Source organism: Magnolia sinica, chromosome 7 (genome assembly GCF_029962835.1).
Source record: "Magnolia sinica isolate HGM2019 chromosome 7, MsV1, whole genome shotgun sequence".
Taxonomy (NCBI): Eukaryota; Viridiplantae; Streptophyta; class Magnoliopsida; order Magnoliales; family Magnoliaceae; genus Magnolia; species Magnolia sinica.
The window spans coordinates 11,667,231-11,684,972 of NC_080579.1; the positions used below are offsets into that span (position 1 = coordinate 11,667,231).

A 17,742-nucleotide genomic window follows, 5' to 3' on the forward strand; every position below is an offset into this window, starting at 1 on the left:
ATTTAATGGGGGCCAAAAGGCATGCGTTGTCGCAAGAAATCACTCAAATAGTAATCAAAATGAGTTTATATAATACAAATGCAAGCTTACAACAATTAAGACATGCAAAAGTAAATGAATTGAAAAAAATACACATTTCTGGCCATGTTTCATCCCCACATAGATTAACAAACTATAGGATTTTGGTGGACATTTATTGAACGGTTGAGAATGAAAAATATCAGGTACCCTATTCCAACCAACAAGTATATACAAATCAAAGGTTAGGATTCTTTGACTTATCTGATTTTGGCACTGAGAGGGTTCCAGAGTTTAGTTTATTTAATCTGGATTAATGTATGCGACGTTAACAATTTCTGAATGCCAATGTATTAAGTGTCACTACTGCAAGGCAGTAGCCAAATCACTACTGAAGTGATGTCACTATGCTCTGTGGACCCCGCCATGATGCGTGTGTTGTATCCATACCGTCCAACCATTTGTAAAGATGGCTTTATGGCATGATAAAAGGAATGAGAAAGATCTAAAGTTCAAGTGGACCCACCGCAGAAAAAACTGTGGGATCAGTCACACCCACTGTCGTAACATTTATAAGGCCCACCATTATGTTTTTTTTAGATCCAACCTCATCATAAGTTAACATAGAGATAGATGACGTGAAAACAAAAATATAAGCTTGATCAGAAACTTCTGTGGCCCCTAAGAAGTTTTGGACGGTGGATCACTATCCCCACTTCTGGGGCCCACTATGATGAACCGTATCTAAAGCTCAAGTGAACCCAGGAAGGTTTCAACGGTATGGATGGCATCTAAAGATCACTGTTGAACCCTTAAAGGTTTTAACGGTAGGAATTTCCCAAACCACATTTTCCTTTAGTACGGCTCACTTGAGCTTTGGATACCGTTCATTTTTTTAAGAGTACTAAAATGAAATCACAAAACGGATGGACGGAGAGGATTTATCACAACCATCACAGTGGGCCCCACCTGAGCTTGCAGCGCAGGAACAGTGGGAAAGGCTTCCGCAGTAAATCCGCATCCCTGGTCCACGCGCTGCGGAAAGGGATTTGGCTACTCCCCTGCTGTGCTCTGTGGGCCCCACCACGAGGTATGTGTTTCATCCATGCTGTCCATCTATTTTTATAGATAATTTTATGATATGAGAAAAAAAAAGAGGTATATCCCAATCTCAATTGGACCACATTACAAGAAACAGTGTTGAATGAATGTAGACCATTAAAAGCTTTTTGGGGACGATAAAAGTTTTGGATCAAGCTGATCTTTGTTTTTTTTCCCTTCATCTGAGTCTTTATAAGCTAATTAACAGGTTGGATGTCAAATAAACAGTACAGTGGGCCTTAGGAGGATTTAAATGGTGGATATCCAATCACTACTGTTTTCCCGTGGTGTGGTCCACCTGAGTTTTAGATCTAACTCATTTTTTGCATAAACATCTAAAATAATATTTCAAAATTAATGGATAGCATGGATACAACAAATGCATCATGGTGGGGCCCACGGAGCACCGACCTGCACCCGCCGTGGTGGGGTCTTTTGAACACCGTCAGAGTGAAAGTGAGCTGCACTGTCAAAGCTCACTTGTGGGGTCCACCGTGATTTATGTATTTTATCCACTCCGTCCATCCATTTTAATAGATAATTTTAGGTCTTGAGCCTAAAAACGAAGTATATCCAAACCTTAAGTAGACCACACCATAGGAAACAATATGAATTGGATATTTACCGTTGAAAATATCTTGGGGGCCACAGAAGTTTTGGATCAAACTTCTATTTGTTTTTTCCCTTCATCCATGTTTGTGTGATCTTATGAACAGGTTGGATGAGAAATAAACATCACTTTGGGCCCTAGAAAAGTTTTAACGGTGGAAGTCATTATTCAAACTGTTTCCAATGGTGTGGTCCACTTGATCGTTTGGTACGCTTAAATTTTGGTCTCAACCCCTAAAATAATATGGAAAAACGGATGGACCGCATGGATAGACCAGATACATTCTCTGTGGGCCCAACAGAGTGTACTTGTATGATAAGAGCGTACTGAGTAACCACATACGCAATGCCATTCACACCGCCCGATTCCCAAATTGCGATAAAACCCCAAAATCCCTCTCCCCTTTCAAAATTTTCAAAATTTTATCTCCTTTCCCACTGATTTCTCTGGATTTTCAACTCGAAAATCCCTCTCCCTTATCCCAAATAAAAAAAAACCTCTAATTTCGACCAAGATCTCGGCCCGCTGGGGGAATCGAGACGTTGCAGAGGATTTTTGGACGAAAAAAAAGGGAAAATTTGGGGTCGAATCTTACCGGAAATGCCGATCTGCACTCAATAGCAGCTGCGCCTTCCTCCAAATCTGGGCGAAAAAACAGGTATTTCTTATGTTTTTTGTGATTTTCTCGCCGACAACCACCCCTTTTATCGATAAAAGGGGGTTGTTAGCTACAGTTCCCACCCGTTGTTGGTGGGAACAACGAAATATCGGTGCCCTTTTGAAAAGATCGATAATATCGGCGAGATTTGGAAGCGAAACGAAATAATGGGGTTTCGGTGTTGCTGCACTGGCGACACCAATATTATCGGCGATATTTTGATAATATCGCCGATAATTTGAACACTAGGTCTAACGGGGGTGTTCTATCAGATAGACAGTTCGGATTTAACTATCAAGAGAATTGATATCTTAAAGTAAGTTTCTGTACTTATGTGGTAATCCATCCCAAGGATCAATTGATCAATTAACTGGAAAACTCGATTTATGGGTGTACCCCACTCCCAACGGTAAGATGACTTAATGTATGAACGAAGATTGTACCTATTGGTCGAGATGGATAGATTGTGGGTCACTAGGTGATGATGTGTAAGATAAGTCACGTGTGCTGCCACACATGTGAAGACTAATTTGGATCTTCATGGTAACACCTGAGTACTAAAAAGTATGAGGTGTTACAGTCTAGGAGCTTGTAACACGGACTGGCCCCATTTATGGTTTCGAGGCATTTTTATCATATATCATGCATGGTGGGGTATACTTAGGGGTCATTTGGTAGCGTGTATTTGGTGGTAATTGGCGTGCATCAGTGTGAAAGCTAAAACGGTAATGTGTTTGGTAGGTGTGAAATGACCATTTAACACCAATTTGTGTGTTTTGAAATCACTCCCTGGAGATGTAAATTCAATCCCAATTACCACGGATTCGTCTAACGGTAAAAAATCCAATGGTTGTAATGAGGGTGTTAACAATCATAGCTACAGACGATCTGTGTTAAGTGATGTCCTGGGTGAGCTTGGGTGGGCCCTGTGAAATCCACCATAACTACTAGGTCCATCACCCCATGTTAGGCCTATGACTCCAAAATTAGGCCATTGCATGATTCAGGTAGGGCCATACCAAGGTAAACAGTTGGTAGAGGGACGCCTCCCTTGATTTTTTGGGGCCCAATAATCCACTCCAACCATTAGATGTTGCACTAAAATTTAGGCATTGAGACAAAATCAGGCCCAGTTGTGATTTGGGTGGGTCATATGAAGGGAAACAGTTTGGAAGGCGAGTGATGCCCCGTATATTATTTCCAATCGTGTGGTCCACCTAAATCACAGATGGGGTTGAATTTTGGGTCTTGAGTCTAACACGGAGTGACACATCTAGTGGTCGGGGTGAATTTCACATATACGAGACTGTGGGCACGTGTGAAATTTTTTTGCGTTGCATGTGATTGATGTCCTAACTTTTTACGTCAGCTTTTGCATGAAAATCATTCCGTTTCACATTCAAGAATTAGTGGGCCCATTGGTGTTTATGTGAAATCCACCCCAGCTACTATGTTCCCCACCCCATGTTAGGTCCATGGCTCACAAATCAACTCATTTCGTGATTCAGGTAGGTGGGCCACAAAGGGAAGCAATTGGCAGAGAGATGCCCATTCTTGATTTTTACATGGCCCATTATGATTTTTATGTCATATCCCAAGTTGATCATTAAATGAGACATCCCAAGTTAGGTCTAGGGCAATAAAATCAGGCCGACTTGTGATTCCAATGAGCCACACCAAAAGAAATAGTTGGGGGAGACGCCCATCCTTGATCTTTTTTCCAGGGTCCACTATGATGATTGTATGAAATCCATTCCAACCATTAGATACCACACTAAAATTTATGTCTGAGGACAAAAGGATTAGGCCTAAATGTAATTTAGGCGGGCCACACAAAAGGAAATGGTTTCGAGGGTGAGCATCGCCTTGTACACTGTTTATAATCGTGTGGTCCACCAGAATCACGGTTGTGGCTGAATTTTGGGTGTTGGGCCTAACATGGGGTGACACGCTTGGTGGTTGGGGTGAATTTCACCTAAATATTACGGTGGGCCTATGTGAGAATTCATAGAATCTTATTGGACGCCTGCTTCAAATTCACTCTATCTGCCAAATACAATTTTTGGATTACACTTGACTTCATCTATACAGTGCCAAACACAACTGAGGAATCCAATTCACATGGTCTCCAAATACAAGTTGCCAAATGACCCCTTAGGGGCTGTTTGGATGCACCATTAACTGATTAAGTTCAAAATTGCTTAATTCTTCTTTAACCATGTTTTGTTAAGAAATGAAAAATGGTAAAAAGTTTTTGTCCCTAGTTCTTAACTAAAAAAGCCTAAAAATTTCATTATTTTTTAATTCCAGTGGTTTTTTCCTTTTAACCACTTTCACATCCCTCTCCCCCTCTCCCTAAACATGGCAATAGGTTGGGTTTTTGCCAAAACCAGCTTGACGTGCCCACTGGAATGTTCCTATGCACGAAATAGACACTTAAAAAAGGATTGAAACCAATGGTTTGCATTCAAGATGACTAGGTTGCCTAAACGAGGATTAGGATGGCATATTTGTATTATATACATACCATGTACATGTGAAGTCTTGTCGAGATGGGCCGGGTTGGGGGGTAAAATGACTAGAGAGCATAAGCATAGTTCGAAAATTGATTGGGACATGGATGTTAGGCCAAGCTGATAGGTCCAAGTCTAGTCCAAAGCTAGGTCGTGCTTGTTAAGCTGGGCATGTTACCCCACCCATTGCCACGCTTGCCCATAATCACACATGAGAAATATGTTAGTCAAAATTAAACCAAACGATGGTTCCCACTTGATGTAGAACGTGTCATAGATACGTTCCTCGCATGGTTGGGCCAAAAGAAGGTGGACTGTAAATTGACTATAACTTTTGATCCGGGTATCGTTACGGGGCGCACAACCTATCAATATTTACTGAAACGGGCCATTCGAGGTGAACCGACCCACAAAGTGGGTCGCATCTGTCTGTTTCGTCAGAAAACGCGCGCTTTCAGCTCAAAAACGATTTTTTAGGAAAAAAAAATACTATTTTTTAATAATTCTAAAATTTTTAATATTTTCCTAATTTTAGAGTTTTAGATTTTCTTCCTTTTTAGAAATAACTTGTAATTATGTTAGGACTCTTCTAGAAAAAGTTTATTTGGAATTTTTATTTTTAGAAATTAGGCTTTAGAAGAGTTTTAGTAGAATTAGAATTTTTGTTAGTGTTAGAAATTTCCTATTTTTGGTAATTACGATTTTTTTTTTCTATATTAATGATGTAACGGGCACATACAGATTAGTCAATTCATCAATCAATTTCGAATTTTTTAGAATTTATCTTCTATTTTCTTGTTCTTTTCCTCGTGGATTTGAGAAGTCTCTGTGAGGAGTTCAGAGAAGTTTTGTGTATTTGGAGCAATTATCCCCTTGAGGAAGACGGTGCTTGACCTCATGTCCTTCCCTGCGTCAGTTTGGTATCAGAGCGAGGCTTTTCCTCGGATTTATGGCTTCTAACGACGGGTCAGGCAACAAGCACATGGACGGTGCTCCAAGGAATTTACTTTTAACGACAACAGCTTTCGAATCGGTGCAGCGACAAAATCGGCAAGCCATGCAAGGGCTGCAGGCTTCCATCGATCGCATGGCGGATCGCATAACGGAGGCCTTAGGGCAACTCCGTGTTCATGGTGGTGATTTACCACCAGCAATTGTTGGAATTCGTAATCGCATTGATCGTAGGGCGATGCTAGCAGTGAACCATAAGATTACTCCTGAGAAGGTGGGATCCAGCGACGTGATTCCACAACATCTTAAACGAGGCATTGATCAGATAGATCGGATGGATCAAGAATTCAAGATAAAAGTCAATCTTTGTAGTTTCAATAGCCAATTTTATTTCAAGGACTTCCTCGATTGATTGCTTAAAGTCGAACATTTCTTCGACTACATGGACATTGTGGAAGAAAAAAAAGTTTAGCTTGTGGCCTACAAGTTGATGGGCAGAGCTTCAACTTGGTGGGACCAACTTTAACTCGAGCAGACGAGATAGATGAAGGTGCCAATCCGCACGTGGTCACGAATGAAGAAGTTATTGTGCATGAGATTCCTCCATAGCAACTACGATCAGGTGTTGTTCCAACAAAATCAAAATTATTGGCAGGATAACCGATTAGTAAGGGCATATGTAGAGAAATCCCATTATTTGTCGGCGATGGATGACCATGTCGAAACGGAGTTGCAATAGGCCACAGGATTCATTGGTGGCAAACATATGGCCCCTATGGGAATGGAGAACCAACCCAAGATTTCTAAAGTGGAGGGATAGTCTCTCATAATTGAACATGCATTTGTTAAACAATATGAGAAAATGGGATACACACACACACGCATTAGTTGAAAAGAAAAAAATATGTGGAGCTAGTGAATATCCCAGAGGATTTGGAACCAGTGTTGCAAGAGTTCAAGGCGGTTGTGTTCGATGAACTCCCCAATAAATTGCCTCCCATACGAGATATACAAAACCACATTGATCCTGTCTCAGGGGCAAGTCTGCCTAATTGCCCACATTATCAGAAAGAATGTGAGATTTTGAAGGCAGAAGTGAAGGAACTAATCGATACTAGTCAAGTCAAGGAAAGCATGAGTAAATGTATTGTGTCAGTTCAAGAGCCTAATGCCAAGTACAAGAAAAATGGCTAATAAACATCGGCATCAAAAGTTATTTCAGAATCATGAACCAAGTCCCTTGAGTAACTCGAGGACTAGTTTTTTTTTTCAAGTGGAGGGGTCTGATGTAGAACGTGTCACAGATACATTCTTAGCATGGTTGGGCTAAAAGAAGGTGGACTGTAAATTAACTGTAACTTTTGATTCGGGTATCGTTACGGGGCTCACAACCTATCAATCTTTACTGGCCATCCGAGGTGTCGCATCTGTCCGTTTCGTCAGAAAACACACGCTTTCAGCTCAAAAACACTTTTTTAGGAAAAAAAACTATTTTAAGTAATTTTGAAATTTTTTAATATTTTCCTAATTTTAGAGTTCTAGATTTTCTTTCTTTTTAGAAATAACTTGTAATTATGCTAGGACTCTTCTAGCAAAAGTTTATTTGAAATTTTTATTTTTAGAAATTAGGCTTTAGAAGAGTTTTAATAGAATTAGAATTTTTATTAGAGTTAGAAATTTGCTATTTTTGGTAATTACGAATTTTAGTTTATTTTTTTCTTTATTAATGATGTAACGTGCACATACAGATTAGTCAATTCATCACTCAATTTCGAATTTTAATCTTTTATTTTCTTGTTCTTTTCCTCATGGATTCGAGAAGTCTTTGTGAGGAGTCCAGAGAAGTTCCGTGGATTCGGAACAGTTATCCCCTTGAGGAAGACGGTGCTCGACCTCACATCCTTCCCTGCATCACCACTTTAGATGGATCATAAACAAAACACGTGAGAAATATGTCACTTAAAATTAAAATCGTCCAAATGGTGGGCCCTACTTTAGATGGATCGTAAACCAACATAAATAGTGAAATGATAATATAAAAAAGTCAAATTCTTGGATGCCTGATAGACAATGCTTTTTTGTGTTTATTTTCAATTTTAGAATAGCACATTATTCTTCAAACAGAGTTGAAAAATTGTTTTATATTAACATATATGTTTACCAAACTAGGTTGAAAATTTGTACAAAACTAAGCTTAAATATTATTTCTAGTTTTGGTCTCTTTTTAAATATATATATATATATATATATATATATATATATATATATATATATATATATATATATATATATATATATATATATATATATTAAATTTAACCATAACAATATTTTTTATTTTATGATATCCAAGCAGCCCCTTAGTGAACAGCCCAGATGTTGAACAAAAGTGGGTGGTTCTGCTTGGTCTCAGCCTAAACTTGGCTTAGGTTTTTTTATGGTCATTGTGGGCTGTGCTCGGGAGGAGTCCAATAAGATAAGTTGTTATTATTATTATTTTTTTTTCCAGTAACCTTTCTTATAAATCAAAGACCTCATTGGCAGCATTAGGAATCTCCTTTATACTTGTATATATGAGTGTGCACTACCTTACATTAGGAATCTGCTCTCTTTCCAATAACCTTTCTTATAAATCACAGGCCTCACTGCCTTAGATTAGGGATCTTCTTTATACATGCATATATGAGTATTCTTTGCCGCTCCCAACCCCCGTAGAAGAAGAAGAATAGCAATAAGATTTCAAAACTAAGTTTAGTTTCTTCTAATAACTATTCCTATAAATCAAGGACCTCACTGCCTTACATTAGGAATCTTATTTATACTTGTATATATGGGTATTCTTTGCTTCTCCCCACCCCCGTAGAAGAAGAAGAATTCAAATCTAAGTTTAGTTATTATTATTATTTTTTCCAGTATCCATTCTTGTTGCTGCATTACATGAGGAATATTCTTTATATTTGTATATATGAGTATTCTTTGCTCCTCCCTACCTCTGTGGAAGTGTTACCAATAATTTCTCTTTCTTACCGGTTCATCTATATAAAATCATTTATTGACAAAGTTAAAAAAAAATTGTGCATTGACAAAAAGTCGATGATTGCTGTTGCCTATTTAAATGCACAAAAAACATGCAAATGATGCTGTAAAACTACGGTTTTGTATCCTCTCCCTCAAAGTTCCAATTACCAGCTACTGCTACCATGATTCTGTTAAAGCAACCTTATGGCTCTCATTTTGTATTATTTGTAGTTTCTTTGCGATTTAAGATTCTGTTTGTTGTGAAATTTTGAGTTCATATTAATAACTTGATATCATCAACAAGTAAGTTATTTTTCTACATTTCTCAAAACAACCACTTTCCCACTTGTTCTTATCCCACTTGCTGCGACTAAAGCCCAATTACAGTCCCAAAATCCTCTTCTGCTCTCATCCCACTTGCTGCAACCAAAGCCCAATTACGCCATTCATACTTGAATGCATTACTTGCGTCAAATATTCTTATTCTATTCCATTTAGTATTTATGAACATTATATTTTTAATGGATGCTGAACTTTCATTTCTGTAGGTCTTTGTCAGAGACTTTGTTCCAAGTGCTTTGGCTTTCTTGATGAATGATGAGACAGAGATAGTGAAAAATTTTCTCTTGAAGACTCTTCATTTTCAAGCATCGGAGAAGCGTATTGATTGCTTTACTCTTGCTCAAGGAGTAATGCCAGCAAGTTTTAAAGTGTTATACAATCCCACCAGGGGTTGTGATGTGTTGGTTGCAGATTTTGGGGAGACTGCCATCGGGAGAGTTGCTCCAGTTGATTCTGGGTTCTGGTGGATCTTCCTGCTACGTGCCTACACAAAGGCCACTGGCGATTATTCTCTATCTCAGATGCCAGAATGCCAGACAGGAATTAAGATGATACTGTCTTTGTGCCTTGCAGAGGGATTTGATACATTTCCAACTCTTCTTTGTGCAGATGGCTGCTGTATGATTGATCGCAGGATGGTGAGTTGTATGGCCTTGAAAGCTGTGCTCTTCTTCTTCTTCCTCTTCTTCTTTACTGGCATAATGATCCAATCATTGAAGAGTATCAATTGTCTTCTAATGTCTGATTTTGGTGGAAAGGATTTTGAAGTACTTGGTTGTGATGAAAAATGCTCTTAATTTCTATTAGTGTATCATGCTCCCTTTATCACTTGAAATATACTATGTTGCCTTTGGGTTTGTTCTGTTGAAGAAATCTATTGAAGTTCAAGCTGATCTATGAGAATTTTATGCCAAATTTTGTAGCCAGGCAGAACTGGATCAGATGGTATCTATCCCCTTGGTCGGACATGAGGTGTTTCTTGTTCGTTTTATTAGAGGAATTCCAGTTTTACAAAGTTTGTTAGCTTTAGGATGCAGGTGCACTATTGATTTTGGAATGTAATAACCAGTTCAGGAAATTGGAAATGATCAGATTGCTATTACCTTGGTATTCCCATTTACTGTCATGGACTGGACACTTACAGAAGAAGAAATCAGGTACTATGTCAATATGTGCACTTCTTGTACACTAGAGGATTGTATTTAGAATGGAGAGTTGTGTAGAGAGATGTAGAGAGGGTTAGCATTGTGTAGAAGTATGGAAATCTCTAGAGTGTTCTAGACTTCTTTAGTGGATAGGGAAAATAGTGCAGGGATTTCTGGCCATTGGAGAATCGTGACATGGCACCGTTCTAGCCATCCATGTAAAGTAGATAAAAGGTTCTTAGGTTGACATATGCAGGAGGGGTTCTCATTTCTAACCATCACTAAGAAATAGGAAGTTGCAAGCTTTTAGCCCCCCTGATTAATAGAAGCATTCTTCCATTCTCTTGTATCTTTTCTTGCATCCTACTGGGCTTGGTGCACGGCACTTGGTTTTGCACTTGGGTGATAGGCTGACTTGTCCACGATGGGACTAGGAGTACGAGTGCCACACAATCTACTCTTGGGGAAGCCCTTGGGCCTGACACTAGGCTCAAAGTTGCAAGTATGGTACTAAGAAGTCAGACTTGAAAGGAATATGATCACAACTTAAGGGCTACTTCCTAGTTATGAACACTGAAGGTAACTACAGTGTGCCAATTTCCTCTATAGTGAACTAGTTTTGCAATCCAATTCAATATCCCATCCAAACTCAGTCTTAGGGCCTTTCGGGCGTCAGCATGGAATCATTTAATTTTAGATTTGGCATGCAATCATGGGTAGTTGGAGAAAACAGGCCACTGGCTATATATATATATAGAATGAGTCTTGCAATCTTGCCATGTCATGAAAGTACCTCATCCTGAATGTAGGTGGCCTACATTAGCTATGTGCATCCTCACTGTTTGAGATCTAGCCTAAAGGAGCTGACAACTATGGTGGTGCCTGTCAGTGATAAATGAGTTTGATTTTTGGGTGGCACCTAAACAGGTCTTTAGTTTTGTTAGAGATTAGCTTGTGTGGGCTTGATTCGGTTTGTGGTTATCTTTAATTAATTTGAATAAGGAGTAGGTTCTTTCTTAGCATAAAGTATGCAGAATTAGCAAATTGAGTAAAAAAGGTAAAAGAGGAAAACTTGTAAAACCATGCTAGGAGTGAGATTGTACTAAGAATTTCAGTTCGTTAATTTTCCTCTAAATTGGAGGGATATCAAACACACTTGTGGATTCTCTATTCCTCTCATTCCATTTCTCATGGATTCCATGGATTTAAATACCGGTTTCAAAGTCCGACTGGCCTGAGGTCTGAAACTGGTATGACTTGTTCTATCTTGGTTAATTTTGAACCTGTTTTTGTCTGGTGACTTGTTTTGTTGTGGACTGGAACTGGTACAACTCGGTAGAAACTGACTTGTACTGGATGAGGTTTTCAACCATGAGTTCTTCTTTGCAATTACTTGTGCAGGGTTTGTGATATCAACAAGGGGAGGGCAGATGGTAGCAGGAGCTTGGAAACATGACAAGGGGAGGGCCGCCTGATGGTGAGTCTCCTTTGGCGGGAGGTTTCCCTCTTGTACAAACTTGGTTGGAGGGTAGACAACAGCAGAGGTTTGGGAGGAGGCTTCGGCGCCAGGCAGTGCATTGAGTTGGTCTGGGAGCTCTGCTTGTCAGGTCTGGGACCAACTTTGGTTCTGGGGCTCAAGCTTCGAGTTCAACGTGTCGAGACGAGACGACCCCTTATAGAGACTTTATTGAGATGTCTTGTCTCTCTAAGTCGGGGCGATTTTTGGCAGTGGAGCCAGGTTTTTTCATCTTGAAGGACGATCTTTTGTCACGTGAAGAAGCAACTTCATACCTGTCTCAGTCTGAGGCATGGCAAGTGTCTCATTCTGAGGATTGGGTCAGCCAAAATGAAATGGCAGACGTTCTAGTCTGCTTACACAGATTTTTGTTGTCAATTGATTGGGTGGATAAATACACTTTAGTCAAATTGCGGGTTCTGCCGAGAACATATTCAGATCATTGTCCTATTCTTCTGGAAGTGGAGGAGGAAAGCTGGGGGCCCAAGCCATTTCATTTTGAGCTTGTATGGTTAGAGGAGGAAAATTTTGCGAGGATGGTTAGAATCTGGTGGCAATCCTTAGTTTCAAGAAAGCTGGATTCAAGTTTGCTGAACAAATTAAACTTCTCAAAGCAAACTTATCTATTTGGAAAAAGGAGTTTTTCAGTAAATGATTTGAAAGGGATGAATGCATCACTCATGAGATCAATGAGTTGGATATTGAAGAAGAGGGGGTGGGTCTATTTGATGAAGAGCGGAATAGATGATTGTGTTTATGAGCGGAGTATTCTAAGGTCCTAAAAGAAGAAGAAATCGTGTGGAGGCAAAGTCCGAGAGCTTTTTGGCTAAGGAAGGTCTAATTGGATTAGTAGAATCATGGTTGATGGGCATAGAATAGAAGAAAGGTCAAGTTTGTGCAGTCATTGTGGATTTTTATTCCAATCTGCTTACGAGGGAAGGTTGGAAGCGACCATTGCTGGACAACTTGTCCTTTCGAAGTCTTTTGGTTGTGGAAATGGAGTCACTTGAGATTCGAGAAGCCTGTATTGGAAGAAGAGATCAAGTGTGCCATTGAGTCTTTGGGTAGAGACAAGGCCTCAGGGTCTGATGTTTTTCCCATAGCCTTTTTTCCAAGTTTTTTTGGGACACGATAACAAAGGACATAGTGGACGTTGTTTAAGAATTCAGTGAAAGGGGCAAGCTTGCTAAGGGGATGAGGGTCTCTTTTATAGCCTTATCCTTAAGAGAGATGGAACAGAGCAGAGCAGTGTTTTAAATTGCGGTAGCGTGTTGCATAGCGTTCAACCCTTTGTAGCATGTAATGTAAGTAACACAAGCTACATGATAGTTCTTTTTTTATTTTTTATTTTTTTTATTTTCAAGTATAAGATGTTCCAACAAGTTATTAATAATTATTTATCAAAAGCCAATCTAGATATAAACCAAATCAAATCATTATTACATCAACAATAAGCAAACCACTTTAATTAATAATGTCTAATTGAAACTTCCAAGTCACAACTCACAAGTATGAAAAGAAATTAAAATCCCATAGGTTGAGAGTATTAAGTATAAAATATAAAATACAATTATCATTTATCAAAAACCGTAGTGTATGCTACATACACCACATGTACGCTACGACACTATATACGTCACTTTTACGCTACATATGTTACGCATATGCTATGACTCCTGTGGCATACACTATAGGGGATTTATGCTATTTGCTAATGCTATGTAGTGTTGTAGCTACGTTACACTACGAACGCTATTTAAAACACTTGACCTATTAGTCTCATTGGAAATTCCTACAAAATGTTGGCGAAGTTGTTGGCTAACAAATTCTGGTTGGTGCAAGGCACTTTCATAGTAATAGACAAATTTTGGATATTGCGTTGCTTGCCCATGAGTGTATTGATACTAGACACAAGGAACTAAGGGAGCGGTCTGCAAACTAGACATAGAAAAGGCGTATGACTATGTGGAATGGGACTTCTTTGAACACATGTTGAGAAGAATAGGTGGCAGAAGCAAATGGATTAAATGGATACAGGAATGTGTGTCATTGGCATCTTTCTCAGTGTTGGTTAATGACTCTCCAAAAGGCCTTTTCAAAGACTTGAGGGGTCTATGGCAAGGGGACCCACTCTCCCCTTTTTTGTTCATAGTGGTCGTTGAATCCTTGAGTAGAATGCTAGTCAAAGGCCAAGATGTGAGCCTTATTTCAGGTTTTTGCGGGTTGAGGAATGGAGCTAGAATAACTCATTTACAATTTGTCGACGACACAATATTATTTTTTGATGCATATGAAGCCATGGTAGATAACTCAAGGAAGATCTTGGAGTGCTTTGAAGAAGTTTTGGGGCTTAAGATTAATATTCAGAAGAGCAAGATGCTTGGTATTGGGCTATCCAAAGAAGAGGTAATATGTTTTGTGAGAGTCTTTGGGTGTGGAGTTGGTGCTTTTCCATCCACCTAATTGCGCATTCCTCTATGTTTGGGCACTCTTCCTAAGCATTTATGGAGTTGGGTGCAAGGAAAGTTTGAGTGGAGATTTACAAAATGGAAAGTGAGGCATTTATCAATGGTAGGACTCATTACTCTCATTAAGGCAACCCTCTTTAACCTTCCCATTTACTTCATGCCTTTGTACAAGTGCCCAAAATCCGTTTTGAATTAGATTAGACAAACTGTGGAGGGATTTTTTATGGTAAGGAGCTGAAAATAAACATAAGTTTCATCTCTTCAAATGGCAAGAATTTTGCAAACCATTATCCTTGGGAGGTGCAGGTATTACAAATTTGGAATATATGAATATGGCTTTACTTGGCAAATGGCAATGGCGATTTGGGTCCGAAGGAGGGAAGTTATCAGTATCACATCTAAGTATTGGCATGATGTTCATATAGTCAAGTAAAATTGGGTTCTTTGGTGCTTGTGTCTGCTTGTAGTACTTAAGAATTTTTGGGGGGAACGCAATTCACGGTGCTTTCACAACAAGTGGGGCCATTGGGAAGAATCTATTTGGAAAGTAAAGAGGGATGCTATAGAATGGGAAACTGGGCCTTGTACTGTGGATATTCGTGCTGCGCATTTTGTTTTGGGGTTGTAGCTACGTTATTGCTTTTGTTGTGTTGTTTGTTATCTCGTAATTTCACAAGCGATTTCTTAATAAAATAAGGACATTTATCCTTAAAAAAGAAAAAGGCCGTTACGACCTCCATGACCATTATGGAACACCTTACCTAGTGGTCTGGGTGGATTTCACATAAACATCATGGTGGGGCCCACCTTAGCCGCCAACCCCTTTGCTCGTTGGTTGAAAGCCTTTTTTTAAAATAAGGTACCGGAATCCTTAATCCCAGAATGGGAGTTGTATGATAATCTAGCAACATACAACACTTGATACTTATGCACTCAGAAATTGTACACGAGCCGAGCTAGCTCGAAAAGCTCACTCAGCTCGACTCGGTTTAGCTTGGATCGCCTTGGCCTGAAAGGGGGATTTATGACAGGCTGAGGCTTGTTTAACTCTCCTCGTTAAAAATCAAGATGAGGTCGAGCATCAGGTAGCTCGGTTTGGCTCAGCTCGAAGCTTGACTCAGACCTTGACTCGGCTCACTCATATGTAATATGTGAAATTTTTACCCGTGCATGTCTTGCGTGCCATTTGCGCTCGTTTGCCAAGAACCGTTGGATTGAAAGGATTAAGGACGGCTCAGATCCCCTCTTGCGCCCGCTCGAGATGCAAGTAAAGCTCACCTCCCTCTCTCTCTCTCAACCTTCCCGCAAATGGCCACTTCCTCTTGAAACCCCCCTTCTCCGTGCAAAAAATCCTTCCCCATCTCCCCCTCGAAACTCGCTCACAAGCGGCCACCTCCATCTCCTTTCCCTTGTGACCTCGTCCCTCTCTCTGTCGTCTATCTTGACCCATAAACGCAAGTAACCACCTCAATCTCCATCACTCTCAAGGTATGCTCTCTCTCTCTCCCCCAATTCTTCTTCCTCTTCGCACCTTCTTCTTCTTCCTCTTCTTCTTCCTTCCTTTTTTTTTTTGGAATAAAAAAACCCAAATAAGGGATTTGATTTTGCTAGGGGATTTTATCAAATCCCTAATCAAGGATTTGATTTGAAACGGGGATTTGATGAAATCTCTAATCATTAGATTTGTGGAATCGAATTGTGCATTTAGATTTGTGGAATTGAATTTAACAAATCTCATGTGTGCTTCTTATCTTTATATTTATGTATGACTAGTGAAGAAGTCCCAACTACCTCCAGTAATAGTGTGTCAGCCACATCTCCTCTTCTTGTGGAGGGAGATGTGAGTCATGTGATGGAAAACATAAACACTTCAACTTTGGGTAAAGGGAAGAAAATGTAAATGGTGTGGGATGAATTTTACGAAGAGATGAGAGGTAGTGAGACCAAGTTTATATATAAGCATTGTAAAACGACTTTCGGCAAGCATTTTGTAGGGACAACTTCTCACTATCATAGACACATAAGAAATTGTCCAAAGAGACCAATAACCACGAGTGGAGGCCAACAAATGCTTTCATTTTCCTCACCTGTAGGGGACCACTCTCAAGCTAGCATCATGACTAATAATCTTAAGAATGAAAAGCCGAATGACTGGTTTGTTAGAATAGCTATTGTTGAAGGGAAACCATTTAAATTTCTAGATAGTAAAGTTTTTATTGAATATAACAAATATCTCAATCCTAAGGTTGAGAAGGTCTTGTGTCTCATGGTGCAAAGAGAGTGTATGAAGATGTATTTAAATGAGAAAGCAAAGATGAAAGCTATTTTGGCATCAGTCTCACGTATAAGTTTGACTTTAGATTTGTGGATGACGTCCAATTAAAGGAAGGGGTATATGTCATTGATCGCACACTATGTTGATGTGGATTGGAATCTGTGCAAGACAATTTTAAACTTCCGCCATCTTCTTCCACTCAATACTGGTTTGATTATTTTAGATTACATATATAATTGTCTTCTAGAATGGGGCATTGAGAAGAGAATATTTGCAGTTACATTAGATAATACATTCGTAAATGATAGTGTGATTTCTTACTTGTGGAAACAAATCAAGGTGATCAACAATTTATTTTTTGGCAAAAAAATATTCTAGGTTATACTGTGCCCACATACTAAATTTGATTGTAAAAGAAGGGCTAAACTTAATTGACCCCATAATAGATAATTTAAGAGAGCGTTAAATATATAAGTGGGTCATCTTCAAGACTTGGTGTCTGGAATGATATACTTTAACGTTTGAATGTTAAATAAAAAAAACATTGAAGTTAGATGTATACAAGAGTTGGAATTTGACTTTTGAAATGTTGGATTTAGCTGTGGAGTTGAAACTTTCATTCCCTGAATATGCGACGCATGATAAAACATATGTCTGGTTACCTACAAAAGATGATTGCACAAGAGCTTAACAAGTTCATGGGTTTCTAAAAGTTTATTATAATTGCACGAAGATTTTGTTCGGAAATAAATACCCCACTGTCAATCTGTTTCTTCCCTCCCTATGGAAGATTAAGGAATCTCTACATAGAAGTGTCATCACATGTCCAAATTTTCTACAGACGATGGCCGAATGTATGAAGTGAAATTCGAAAAAGTACTGGTCCGAATGTCATTTGTTAATGGCCTCAATTGTTGTTATTGATCCACGAAGCAAGCTAGGGATGGTTAGTTTCATTTTCAAGAAGATTTATTTGCCTGAAAAGGCAATAAAAGAAACTGTCGATGTTCATGTTGCAGTTGGAGAATTGTACGGTTTGTATGTTGGCAAAATTGGCCAAAACACAAGACATGGAACTTAAACAACCTAAAAGTGGTTGTAGTTCATTTGCAGGTAATATCGATGTA

General features: G+C 39.2%; 1 protein-coding gene across 8 annotated transcripts in view; it reads left to right on the plus strand.

Annotated features, from left to right (window-relative positions):
* The window catches only part of LOC131251054 (probable alkaline/neutral invertase F), a 30,845-nt gene that overhangs the window by 6,135 nt on the left and 6,968 nt on the right, over positions 1–17,742 (plus strand). For all 8 annotated transcript variants that reach the window (XM_058251525.1, XM_058251526.1, XM_058251524.1 and 5 more), the window contains one exon: positions 9,418–9,849. In XM_058251525.1, the coding sequence (XP_058107508.1) occupies positions 9,418–9,849 (432 nt within the window). The remainder of the gene's footprint in view (positions 1–9,417; positions 9,850–17,742) is intronic.